Below are 14,580 nucleotides of genomic sequence, written 5' to 3' on the forward strand. Positions count from 1 at the left end.
CTATTAACAAAAAAATGCACCATTTATCAATATACTGAAGTAGAACAAATGCAAAAACCTGTTTTCGTTATATTCCTCGAATGGATAGAATATGGTTAGAACAATAAGAAATGTCAAAATTCAATTAATTCATATAAAAAGAAACCAAAGATAAAATGCGACATTCGGGGTCAACAATGCAGTGAGTAATGTAGACACTATGTTTACACCATGGTTGTTCAGCACTGCTATTCCACTGATATCCTCAACATCCTTCCCTTTACGTTCTACTATCTTATTGGTTAGTCTGTTGTAACCTGAAAAAAAGGGCCAGATTTAAGACAGCACGGCCTGATCAAGGGGTTTGGGGGTGAATCTAGGCACTTATAAAAGGAGGGTTGCGAGCAGGGGTTCCTCTGAAAAGGGCGTTACGAGGACATTATTTACCACTTTTTGTCAATTTTATGCATGAGAATGACAAACTTTCCAATAAAAAAAGAGTGCTAATCCTCTGCACCCCTGGATCGGCCATTTTTGTAAAAATTTGTATACATGAAATCCTCAATTATGAATAGGGAAGGGATATAGTACATGAACTGAAATAAACCGGAATAGACCGGAAAATGCCAAGACATGAGCCACTGTGTTCTTGACTTGCTTCTGAATTTTATACAAATTATCATTATTCTATCTTGAACTTGGTATTTAATTTTATACAGAAGGATATACATTTTACATATTCCTTTTGATAAAATCGATCTGCACAAAACCAAACAAGATCATTGAAAATTTTCGACCACTGATAATACAGTTTCTTGTATGAAACATACCACATCACCACCGGGATTGTAGTTTTCTTTTGCCGCAGTCATTTCAGTACTAAATCTTATTTTGATACTAACCAGAATACTGTAATGTAGCACCTATGTATGAATCAATAGTAGAACCCAAATACCCTGCTATGGCTCCTAAAATTACAATTGGCCACTGCGGGGGGCATTTATGTAAGTATGCACTTGATAAGCATAGTAACAATGTTAAATAATAGGCAGCGCCAACTGCTAATCCACCAACCAAGCTGGAGATATTTCCCACTAAGGAAATGGCTCCATTGGTACCTGCAAATAGAAAGAAAAGGTCTACCCATTATTTTTTAATCATGTTTAAATCGATTCAGGATTTTTTTTCTTTCTTTTTTTTTTTTGGGGGGGGGGAGGGGTTATTAAATCAAGATCCTTTTTACCCAAGATTCTTCTGTCAGACATATGGATGGAAATAAGGGCAATTCCTAAATACCCCCAAGGTAGGAGAAAGCTGACAGCAATTCCGTACTCGCAAAAATACATTTCGTTTTAACACAGGAGTTATTTTAACAAATAATCCCTAACAAAACAAAACCGCAGAACCAATCTTACTTACAACCACTACCTATACGTATTTCAGATGACCAAATCTACACAAAATTTAGAAAAGAATTTTATATTAATGGCAGTCAATGTATCAATAAAAGAATTCACTACACTTATGTTTATGGCAAAACACTGTTTACAAATTTTTACGTTATTAATACAAAATCTTGAAGGTTTTCATTAATCGTGTATCGTATACCTGTTGGCACTTCCCTAAATGTGGTTATAAGTCTAGGACGTGTATTAAATCTAAAAACAGTTCCGATCTCTGATGCAAGTGTATCCCCACAACTGCACGACAAAGTGCCCAGTACTGCCATAGAGAAGTAGCTTGCTGTGTAATGCTTAGAGAAATCTACCGGCATCTCTCCTGCGCCGTTGTCTAATATGTACAATACAGCAAACATGGAACTAATACCAACATTACTAACTACTTGTATCCAATTCCATTGTCCACCTAAAACAAAAAGCCTTTTATCCCACGAAGAATTTGAAAATAAACCAAATACATGTACATCCATGCACATTTTTAAAAAAAAGTATCCAAAATTAATTTGAAATTTTTGCTGTGTTATAATAAAAATTATTTACACAATACCGAACTGTTCATCATAAATTATTAAAATGTTCATGGACTGGCAAAGTAAGGAATAAATCGGAAAATTAAATATGACTTGGTACAGGCATGGTAAGTAAAACCAGGTTTAAGGAGAAACACCACTATTTCGGAAACCAGTCGCCTGCACATACAAAAAATAGTTCGTAATGACATGAAGGAGTCTCAGTATTGCACTCTGATCATTCTCCTAGTTTAGTAGAGGTGTCATCTGAAAGCTGAATAAATCAGCAGTAATCTAAAAACTTCATTTTCTTTATTCAGTGTAGAGTAAAACAATTCTGAACAAAAACTCTAGGCCTTTTGATATGGCTAATTTTCAAAACGCAATTAGTTATTTCTGCATCTGTCTACGTTCACTTTATCGTTCTTCCTTAAAAGGCACATACTGTAGGTTTTTGGTATTTTTATGAGAGTTAATGTAGTTAGCCTTACATCCCGACTCCCATGAGGTCATAAGGGTTCCATGTAAGTTCATCTTGTGCATACAAAGTCAAACAGTTAGTGTTGGAATGAAAGACTGCAAGCTCCACGCAGTGGCAGTCTTTTGTTCCCTCTCTTATTTACGGCTTCAGACAGGCCTTTCAAATTATTTGCTTAGCCAAAATGAGGTTTACTTGGTTAAGAAGATCGTGGAGGTTTTGAAAATTTACATGGCATTAACCCAAGAAGTTAAACTCTTACAATTCTAATAAGAAACTGGCCTGCACATAGCTACAAACCATATATGGAATAATTTTGTCCCATTTGAGGCAGATTTGAAGAAATGTTTTGTGATGGTCGAATTGATGACTCTTCGGTTAACTGTAGTCATATTATTTTTCGATTTGTATTCATTTTCACAAAAAGCATGAAGCATTTTATTTGACAACATCATTCCTCATCAAATGAAGCATCTGGAATAACTTTTCCGAAACTTTAAATTATTTCGCGAACATCTCAATTTGAGAAATATCAACAACAACAACAAAACAAAAAAACTAAACAAAACAAAACAAAACAAAACAAAAAAACAAAAACAAAAAAACAAAAAAACAAAAACAAAAACAAAACAAAACAAAACAAAACAAAAAACAAACAAACCAACAAGACATTTTTATCATATTTACACATTTTAACAGTATTAAAAATTTCAAAATACCTAAAACACTGAGGCTTAATTCTTTGAATTACACATGGTAGAACCTTTAAGTGATGTTTTTTTCTAGTTACTCCTATATATTTGATTCAAATGTTGCTGATGAAGGGTTACTCCTTGAAACACGTGTACAGTATATAGAAATATACAGTGTATGTGACTGGTTTTTATTTCTTAGTATTTTAAAAGTTTTCCAATTCATGGAAACATACTTTTCTGATTCAAAGCTCTTAATAGTCAAACGTTTTACAATAACAAACGACGCTAATAACACAAAAATAAATAACCAAACATATGATGAAACTTGTTATATACCCTTCTTGAAATCACTTTCAAACTTTTGTTTCAATTTCCACTCGTAGTTTGCTGCTTTTGATGCAAGTAGATAACAGGCCAACAGGGAAGTAAAAAAACACAAATTACTTAACGTCAGGATGAAACATAACACCATACCTGAAATAAAACATAACACCATACCTGAAATAAAACATATCACCATACCTGAAATAAAACATAACACCATACCTGAAATAAACATAACACCATACCTGAAATAAAACATATCACCATACCTGAAATAAAACATAACACCATAAAAGAAATAAAACATAACACCATACCTGAAGTAAACATAACACCATACCTGAAGTAAACATAACACCATACCTGAAATAAACATAACACCATACCTGAAATAAAACATATCACCATACCTGAAATAAACATAACACCATACCTGAGATAAACATAACACTATACCTGAAATAAAACATATCACCATACCTGAAATAAAACAACACCATAAAAGAAATAAAACATAACACCATACCTGAAATAAAACAACACCATACCTAAAATAAACATAACACCATACCTGAGATAAAACATATCACCATACCTGAAATAAACATAACACCATACCTGAGATAAACATAACACTATACCTGAAATAAAACATATCACCATACCTGAAATAAAACATATCACCATACATGAAATAAACATAACACCATACCTAAAATAAACATAACACCATACCTGAAATAAAACATATCACCATACCTGAAATAAACATAACACCATACCTGAGATAAACATAACACTATACCTGAAATAAAACATATCACCATACCTGAAATAAAACATATCACCATACCTGAAATAAACATAACACCATACCTGAGATAAACATAACACTATACCTGAAATAAAACATATCACCATACCTGAAATAAAACATATCACCATACCTGAAATAAAACATAACACCATACCTGAAATAAAACATCTACAGTAGGTTTTCTTACTGAAGTCTTTGGATAAAGTGTTATTGATCGAATGTAACCGATTGTTTCATAGCTGTCATATATGATGTCATACCAGTGACGTATGCGTCGTTACACCGTGAGAGCAAATGTTTCCAAAAGCAATTTAGTACTTCTCCCTTGATAGGTAAATATCATTCGAAGTTGTATCGGAAGTGCTGACATTTAAAATAATGTATATGTTCACAGCATTGCAATTTTATCCTGTGTGCAAAACTTACAATCAATGAGCAAAGACTCAAAAGCTACAAACCAATTAAGGCTCCTGACCAATTCAAACTTCTTCGTTTCATCCCATACAATGCTAACAATGCAGATAATGAAACAGCTACCAACCATCGCCATGGGGGAATACATCCACCAAAACCTAAAATATAAAGCCAAATTGTTTATTTTGTTGTGTTTATTACAAAAAACTTTTATGTTACGAAATACAAACAGGCCAATGAATGAGTGCACACTGAAAACAACTGCTAGCTATAATTAATACATTTGTCTCAATGAATATGTAACTTATATTGATGAATATTAGTCACAATGAAAATTCTTCATATTAATAGAAATAATATATATTATTCATAATTTACGATTAGTAAAAATAAACGAGTGTCTGCCTCAATGAACAGCCACACACACACACACACATATATATATATAAGGTAAAAAAAATAAAAGACTTTTATAAGGGTTTCTTTGTATTTACCTACTGTATAGTTGTAGAGAATCCAAAAAGACATAGTTGCTGGCATCACAACAGTTAAAAGCATGAAAATATACATCTTGCTGCGATATCTTGCTTCGATATCCTATTCAGCAATATAAACTATTACAGATATATAGAAATATTAATGCAGTTTCAATTATTTTTAACTATTGATCAGGATATGCATAATCCTACTAAGATTGTTTGCAACCGTTGTTATATCCTGTTTTAAATTAGGTAATACATGTTGTACCTCTAGGACTGCAACTACATAAAAATGTAGTTAAACGATTTTCATGACTTAAATCGCCTACCGTAGTTTCGCTATTAATCAAGAAAGGAACATGCAATTCCAGATAATAAATTATTAAATTGAAATTTATTTGATATTTATAGGCAGTTATAGCAACTAATAAATACCTGTTTTTATTCAGTTGTGGTCGAGTGAATATAGTTTTTGAAGTTACCCAAAAGTTAGTTGTTTTGCATAATTTGTAAAAAAAGAATACGTTTCTTATATATCGAACGCTTACAAAAAGATTCATTGATAAAATATAAAATCAAGCATATGGCAGTGATCATCGTCCTTGCACGAAGGTTTAGTTCCCTTTAATAGTCAAGACTTATTTTTTTCCAAACGCTCAAACTTTTTCATGCACATGTTTCAATGATCCCCGAAAAAAAAAATTCCAAGTACCTTTTAGAATTCACACGTTATTTAATCTAGAAGATAAATCGTGTCCCTTTTATCAATACGGGTTTCTTGTTTATTATTCATTTCCTGTAGCTGCTCATTGAGGCAGTCACTCGTTTATTTTTACTAATTATTGCAAATAGTCCTGTTGAAATTCACGAGTGGTATTAAGGTAAGAGTTCATTTACAATATTAAAAGGTACTTCAATTCTTTCGCTTAATTGTTCCCGACATCGCAAGATTTCTCGAACGTCAGACGCTGTCTAGAATTTATTACTTTTAGTTTATTGTTTTGGTTTGTATGTGTTTACTGCGTCTGTCAGGGCTTGCCGTAACTACGCGCATACTTTTTGTATCGCACTAGACTTCTTAAAATAAGGCTTCTGCTTTGGAACAGAGTTATGTTGCTACAAGTTTGAAGTCATCAATACAGAAGTTTCATTGCCGTCATCACGAGATTGTTACAGTGTATCTGCTCCATGATAACTGATTTGTTCAACGGGTCGTAGTTTTTCTTTCCTTTTTCGTCTACCCTGGACTTGACTTTTTATGAGCAATTCGCCTGGTGTTCCTAGAAAAGCAGAGGACGCTTACCCAACCGGTGAACCTTGTCCATGCTGCTAGTCTTTAGTGGAATTCGAGTTGCTCATTTACTTTTGTTACTTTGTATGTATTATTTGGTTATTTTATGTCCTTTGTTGTGTATATCTGCTTTCCGTGTGTGGTCTTTGTCTCTGGATTACATTCTATTGATTTCCACCAGAATCTTGGTTCCCTTGATTACTCTTTCTGCCCCGTTTGTTTATTTCATCTTTGTCTTATGACATCCGATTTTTAAAAAAATATCGCACTAGCTTGCTTTCAGTTTCTTATGTTTTTAAGGAGCAATGTATGAAAAAGAGGTGCCTGTCAATTTTCTTAAATGTAAGCTATCTTGAATATCTCCCTGACATTCAACATTCAATGTTTACTATCATTCAGTACCAACATTGAAACAAAACAATAGCCTTGGAGATTTTGCAGAAGTGTAGTACTTATGATCAAAACTAAATAACAGAGGTTACATAGAATCAAATGAAGTTATACGATTAATGTTTCAAAATCTTCAAGAATTAAAGAGGTATGAATGTTTATACGAGTATTTTAGACTGCGTGAAAGGGTAATCAAGGGGTATAAATGTCCTAATATTTGTAAAATTATTACATTATTCTTTTGAACTTGGGTATTTCAACAAAAGTTTAATAATGGTTCCCATTTGCACTGGGTTGGTCATTTGCATTGTATCCAGTTAAACACACCTGATTCGTAGATAACAAACTTGCACTACATGACAGTACACCACTTTATTCTTCAGGTAAGAAATGTTGAATCTTTAGTATTTATTAAAAGATTTAGCATACAGGAATTTATACATGGTTAATATGTTAAATCTGTGGGTTTTCTTGATTGTTCTTGTGAAGAATACGTGACCGTACACAGAACGGGGATACCAAATGGACCTTTTGAATAAATCAGAATCGAAAAAAGTGTATGTTGAAAAAGAAAATGTGCAAATATAAAAAAGAACATGTAAATCATAAAGGAAAAATCATAAAAGCGAAACATAACAACACGCTTTGAACTGAGCTGATTGAATAAATCAGAGCTAATGCGATTAAAGACAGGCATTTCATGCATATAATGTTTACAAACATAGTGAAAATTTTAAAATACATATTCATGTAAATTTCATGTCTTTAAACAGCTTACATACTTTTTTTTCAAATTCAGTAGCGTACATAATCCGTCTACCATTTGGGTGGACGAAACGAACCAAGGCCTTTTGTTCTGAACTGATCACAGTTTCGGAGGCGGAAATTTCTTTAGACTAAATTAATTCGTTCAATTAAACCAGGTCTAAGACAGTTTAACGCAACTGTTGCTTTGACAAATATACGAATTATTTTACTGTGCTGCAACTTCTTCAAGACGTGTCACGGCATATGTTAATATATCATATATCGCAGAGATTTACGTTTTTTATTTGTGTGAATGAACTTTCTATGTGGAGAGAAATCTACCCATAGACACTGTAAACTGTAAATTTTAAAAAATAGGCTCTGTACGTAACTGCCCCTTCTAGATGAAACAAACATACTACACAATAACAAAAATATTAATAATATTTGAAGTAATTATATTATAAAACATATCAAATGAACGCTATCGACCAATGCTCAGTTTTCAGTGAGACCGAGTTGCTTATTTACTTTCGTGTCTATGCGCATGTTATTTTTTTTCATGTTCTTTGTTGTGTGGGTTTATATTTTGTCTAGTTATCCCTGGATATGTTTCTTTTGGTTACCGATCGAATGTTGGTTCATTCGATTTCTCATTTAATTGATCGAGTATTTAGAACTAAATAATTCACAGCTGAAAAATATTTTCATCCTCGGAAAAAGCTGACTCTTTTTATTCGTTCAGCAAAGTGCTAGATTTACTCTCAATTCATTAATTTTAAACAAATGATGAATCTCTTAATTACATTAACGTGAAACCTTCATTAATCAACTATTCTGTTTCTCCGCTTTATATTAAACAGGTGGTTACAAAAATATACATACACAGAAATTCAGACAAATTAACAGCAACACTCAGACAAGCGAAGTGGTACCGATACCTCTATTAACCAAAAAAACATGTTAAATGATATCTTGTGATCTAGTATCTTGTATATACATACAAGGGGTGGTCTTGTAAATAAAAGAACCAAACAATCTTGCTGCTACATTTGAGGAGGTAAGCAGTATCAAAAGTCTTCCAAGACACTGACACAATAAGCCAGTCGACATTTTTGTTATTTTTGTTAACGAATACTTCCAGTGCTATCTTCTATATTTATTATTCTTCTACATGTCCAGTAAGCTCGATTACTTGATTATTTGTCTATCAAAGAGGGTTTCAAAATTCAGTCTATTTTCCTTTCATATTTTTTGTAGATGTAAAGTATTAAGGCAGGAACCAAAATTACAATCCAATTCCAAGTACGACTACAAAGAAGGAAGACTCCCACGTTCCCTGTTCCCGTAATGCATTTAATGTTGACATTCCGATCATGGTCAGTATAAAATGCCATCTTGTATTTGAAGGGAAAAGAGGCTTAATTTAGGTGGCCTATAGCGTTCAGTGTATGCATTTTCATGTAACCATTTAAACCAGACACTTTTTTGTTGGATTAATTACCCTTTGTGCTATGCTTAGGAAGACTCGTACTTGAGGTTTAAATATGCTATGGTGTAGTGAATTAGATATGCTGGTCTCATATGTAAAGGAACCCATGAGAAAATTTAGAGATGTGTCCCATTAACTGAGAGATCTATCGTACTGCATACTCCTAATATTATGTTGACCGCATTTTCTTTAAAACGTATGTATAAGATATATGTAAACATGTGGCTTGTTCCACATAATTGTTTGACCACCCATGTTACACGCTGAGAACTAAAACCGGAAATGAGCTCGTAGAAAAATAAAGTTCTTTCATGGTTCTTTTCATATAGAAGCTTACGATGTGAGTTGTCAAGATGAACATGCAAACAACGATAACCAATACTTATAAAAATGTTTGTTAAACTCTGAACAAATCAATATATACCTTTGTATTTGAGTAAATGTCTTCATTTTCTTAATACTTGAGTAGTTGGTGCTCGTTCCGGTAGTTATTTGCAAACAGAGGAATAAAAAATAGACAGACGTTCTGTTTGTGCCTTCATTATACATTTGTTTCATTTAAGGTTTTTTAACTTCTCTCTCTTTTCAAAACGCTGTTCATTCACTTAACGCGTTTGAATGAAAGGACTCTGTTTTGCTAAAATATGACAACGTAACACATGTACAGTATTTAATGAAATAAATGAATCTTTTTGTTCCCAAAAAAGTAGGTCATATTTTGAAATATAGTAAAAAAAGTAGATGTGACTGCATATGCGTTAAAACTACAAAGCAGTATTTCTTTTATACATAAGTGTTTTATACTAATGTGAGACACAAGTTCTTAATGACATGAATACATTGCATATAATTTTGTTTGACAGTGCTACATTTAATTGTTGTGTACAGGGTTAGATGAGCTTAGCTTTTACCTGTAACTTGTTTGTATCTAAAACTTAGTGTACACATATTCAACTCAAAGGCTAAAAAGTAACGATCCAATCGATCTTGAAATGGCATTCTTCGTAAGTTTACATCTTTAAAAGTAAAACTGACAAAAAAGTAAAGTTTGTGTGACTTTTTCCCGATCCTATTATTGTTGTTATGTTGACAGATACATTTTGTATAACAATTCAAGAGTTGAACCATTGACAAAACATGGTCACAAATAAGGGTAACAACAAAATTACCAAACACTAATCCGATTCATAATCAAGTCAAGTCCAAAATAAATGTGGCAAAATAGATATTACAACACCGGAGCAGCTGGTACCGCAATGGTCCTGACTTGGTACAGGCACTTCAGATGAAATGGTGGGTTAAATCTAGGTTTTACAAAGCGCTAAACATCCCTCTTACATTGTTGCGTGAAATCAAAGTAATAAGAATTATTCAAAAGAAGACAATAAAAGATAGTAACGACGGCGAACATTGGTGACAAGAGTATTTATTATTTGATAACAATTGTACAACAATTAGTGAACAAGATGAAACAAAATGGAATATGCTAACAATGACGACAGACACAAATAACATTCATCAATTACATGATATAAATATTTCTCTCTATGTACACGTATATACATGAAAGTACCTAATTTCACAACCCGTTTATCACATACATCTTATACCCGTTTGAAAGCATATGGTTTCTCCTAGAGTTTCTCCAACAGTTGGAATGATAGCCATACTTAATCATATTGACCGAACAAATTACTTACAACCAATTCGAGTAAGGCTACAGCTTTCGATGCGCATTAACCACATTGATTCACAGAGCTCAAAGACAACAATCAAATGTTGATCTTCATTGAAATATTCTGGCTGAATCACTTTAGATACAGTTATAAATTTTAACTTACCATACATCGGAAGTCAACCCCTTAATCCCAACTGATTGTATAAGTGAGCATGTCGTGTTTTACTGTCGCTTGACATCCTCGGCATACGTGGGAATTAGAAAACAAATAATAAATAGTAGCAACTACAACAGAAATGTAAATTTGCCAGTCATATTTCATATTTATCCCAACCGACTCGCTTGTTGTATTTACATTATAGGCACTTGTTTCGAAATTTGTTACCATATATACTAGCCTTATCATAAAAAAGAAATTTCGAAACAAGTATATTTGATTTGAATCTAAAGTCAAATTTACATGTTTTTGAATGAACTGGTAGGTGAAATCAAACAAACGGGTATTTCATCATGAACAGCTCCATATAAATTATTAAGTATAATGATCTTGTTTTCAATAAAGACTACATTTGTATAATGAGCGAATGTATGTCTAACCGTTCGATGAAGAGAACATATGAAACACACAACTATTCAAATGATTGAAGTAACTAGATTACCAGGGGGACTTTTGCAAGCAGAACTTTCAGTTGCTTTTATCACTATCACTATGTCCCTAAAATGCATGCACTGCATTATCTGAAATATAATATGGATGAGTTAAGGATTGCATTGATTTTACACTGATATCTTGTAGCCATGATTTATCATAGTAAAGATACAGGAATTTGCATTTTCACAGAAGTAGAACATTGATATCATTGTGTAAATATCATCAAACTTGAAATTTGATCACAGCGGTCTAAGAGACATTGAGGTTAAATGTGAACGAAGCAATCATCTGTACATCCATGGGTTCTTTCTGTCACCAAAAAGTTTCTTGATCCACAGAGCAGTAGGGAGGTTCTGACAGCCAAGATATTCTCGACGTAGTTCGGGCTTTGTAAATGGTGGAATCACGTGACAAGGTGCTCCAAATATTGTTGTCCTCACTTCACCTTTTTGCCCTTCATGGCTCTCTGGACTAGATTTAGTCACTTCATTCTTAATATGCTGAAACGAAATATAAAGTAGTTTTGATCGGAACCTAATCTGATTTCTAGTATTGTTACTTACTTAATCCATGCATTTACTTTATACTATTCTTATAACATTTTGAACAAATGTTTTCTTTAAACATGTTTTTGTTTTGATTTACTATGATTAGCACGTAATCACGTTAAAGTTTGTATAGAAAGTAGGACTTAAAAATGAACTATCTATAGATTATACTGTATTATTATAGGTTTCATGATGAGTGAATGATGAAATGGATATTCAATTTTCGTGAGTCTTTTTTTTCTAAGATTCATTATAAATATTTTAACCGCTTGACATACAGCTTCTGTCATAGCAGAATTTTAAGCGATCGTCCTTCTTCACAAATGAAAACTTTAGATACGTCACAATGTCCCTTTTGATCAATTAATGAAAATAAACAATCGTACAACAACCAATCGCCACGGCGTAGTTTTCATATCACTTTTAAGTATCATATCGTCGATAGTTTGATATCGCAAATATCTAGCCGTCCAAGAAGTAGATAGAACGAACAAATCAAAGAGAATTTTTTTTCATGATTACAATCTAAAGAATTCTTATCATTTACATTCTTACTAAGGACAAACCACTTATGATACTCAACAGTGGTCTTTTGTCTAGATACATAAGAAGAGGTGCTGGTTGTTTCCAGCTATGCATGGAATGAATTGGTTTCATTATTTAAACGTCTACAATCTACAGCCCGTTTATAATTACATCAATTAGAAAGAGTACATTTTATAAAAATCAAATGAAGCGTGTACAAAAAGAGTAAAGTTTCAACTTCAATTGTCACTATAAGTGAAAACAATTTATTTCCAAAGCAGTCAGCATGTTTGGAATGATTAATGGGGAGATAAATTAAATATTTCCGGAGTAAAGTTACATTTAAAAGCTTATGTATAAGAAAGAAATTGAAGAAGATAGACACAAAAGCAAAAGATGTCATAAACACGTAATAATCATCGTGTCAAGTGACATTTCAGTTTACCTTTTGTACTTGCCACGTGCATTCTCCTGTGTGATTGGCTGTAACCCAATGGCGGGTAAACTCATCATCGAAGGCGTACTCGTTATTTTTCCCGCTGGCAAAGACAACCACATTTTTATGATCAGGTGAATTTTTAAAGGCATCGGCAATATTTCCAGAAAAACTCTGATCCACAATAACATGCACATAGTTTGCTTCACACTTGCTAATGTCCTCTTTGAATTCTTTCAGATAATATTTTTCTGCATCTGCTGCCTAAATAATAACAAGATATGTACATAAGAATTTCAAGTCATTCCTTCACATATCGCATGAGAAGAGGGCTAATTCATATACAAGAAGTAATATTTTGTTTGCGTGTTATTTTTTTTTTTTTTTTAGAAAATTAGATTAATGTTAAAGGAAACTTACACTCACGTCTTCTATCATATTTAAGTTAGTTCAAAGCAAAATTTGTTTTTAGAAGCTACGGTTGTATTGACTAAACAATGAAGTTTTTGTTGGTGGAGGGGTAAGGGGAGTATGTGGAGGTTACTAGTATTCTTGTTCTAGGCAATGGTTTGTGAGAGTTGCAAATTTTCCTACACCCCCTAAACTGTAAATAAAAATAGGACGAAAATAGATATGCCACAAAAGAAACGGAATATAATTGCCTCACTTCTGTTAAAGACGATGTTTGTTGGCAAGGTCACATAACATAAAAACAAATAGATAGAAATATACGAAGTTGGTCCATCCAATGCCCGGACAAAATGCTTAAGATAGTTATAACATGATATTTGCATGTAAAGTAGCCAATCTATTAACTATCTTTGACAATTTATGGTATGATTTTTACGTAATTAGTTCAGAATGAAATGTGATATGGTAAAAATGATCTCTGAAGTAAATGGTACCTTTTTAACCAATACAATACCAGAAAATTAGCAGAATCTCTTCTGTAGGTGTAAAGTTCGTGTGAAACAAGACTTGTATACGTTAAATAAAGACCACCCAGGGTATAAACAGCACAAGTTTTAGTCGAAGGACGCATTTTACGAAAAACGTTTTTTTTTGTTATTGTACCGTACAGAAAATCAAACAAGCATTTAAAAAAGGGACCAAAACGGCTAACTTTAGTAATAGGTCAAAAATACAATAAACTTAACTGCGTCAAATTGGACTACTATTTAATTTTTGCAAATTGGCGCCTTTGAAGTATGAAACGTCGAAAACTTTATAAAGTAGTGTTAACAAGCTTAATTAAGTATAACTATTTGTAAAAATCTGACGAAACAAATTGAGGAGTAACATGTAAAGGAGACGACAGCCTCATCGGGATGACAAATGTCAGATCACGGCCACCCATCAGACTTCGAAGAATGACGAGGAAATCCTCACACAACAGGACAGCCTGCAGCCGGCCCCATAACAACATTATACACAGTTACAGAGAAATATTTGCCCCCCCATATATTCCACCAACATATAATTGAAAATAAAAACAAAACAATACATAGAGGCAAGAAATTTCTGACTTGGGACAGGCGCAAAAAAAGCATGCCAAGAAAACATTTATCTTACAATTCATAAAGAATAAGACTAACGGATGGTAAGGGTCAATGTTTTATCATGAAATTTATTTCGTCGTCAATGCAGTCTTTTCTATTAACGTATC

General features: G+C 32.9%; 2 protein-coding genes across 2 annotated transcripts in view; both read right to left on the reverse strand.

Moving 5' to 3' along the window:
- Window positions 1-10,743, reverse strand: LOC148603427 (transmembrane protein 19-like). The gene is made up of 6 exons (XM_088551435.1): window positions 10,677-10,743; window positions 4,721-4,834; window positions 3,458-3,595; window positions 1,588-1,845; window positions 882-1,097; window positions 1-296 (listed from the first exon to the last, which is right to left on the reverse strand). The coding sequence occupies exons 1-6, from the start codon at window positions 10,741-10,743 to the stop codon at window positions 130-132; spliced, it is 960 nt and encodes a 319-aa protein (XP_088407561.1). The 3' UTR covers window positions 1-129.
- Window positions 10,482-14,580, reverse strand: part of LOC148603428 (uncharacterized) — a 21,040-nt gene continuing 16,941 nt past the window's right edge. The window contains exons 4-5 of the mRNA XM_088552073.1: window positions 12,924-13,178; window positions 10,482-11,905 (exon numbers count right to left, since the gene is read on the reverse strand). Of these exons, the coding sequence (XP_088408199.1) occupies window positions 11,690-11,905; window positions 12,924-13,178 (471 nt within the window). The 3' untranslated portion in view covers window positions 10,482-11,689. The remainder of the gene's footprint in view (window positions 11,906-12,923; window positions 13,179-14,580) is intronic.

The sequence above is a fragment of the Perna viridis genome, chromosome 11 (genome assembly GCF_037379345.1).
Source record: "Perna viridis isolate PV_CMFRI_1.1 ecotype Kerala chromosome 11, ASM3737934v1, whole genome shotgun sequence".
Lineage (NCBI taxonomy): Eukaryota > Metazoa > Mollusca > Bivalvia > Mytilida > Mytilidae > Perna > Perna viridis.

Excerpts from the sequence above, each read along its gene's own strand:
- LOC148603427 (XM_088551435.1), bottom strand. The coding sequence starts at position 10,743 with ATGGCTATCATTCCAACTGTTGGAGAAACTCTAGGAGAAACCATATGC. Across the intron at positions 4,835-10,676 it reads CTTTCAAACGGGTATAAGAT|GTTTTGGTGGATGTATTCCC; the intron begins GTATGTGATAAA and ends TTTATATTTTAG. Across the intron at positions 1,098-1,587 it reads ATTTAGGGAAGTGCCAACAG|GTACCAATGGAGCCATTTCC; the intron begins GTATACGATACA and ends TTCTATTTGCAG.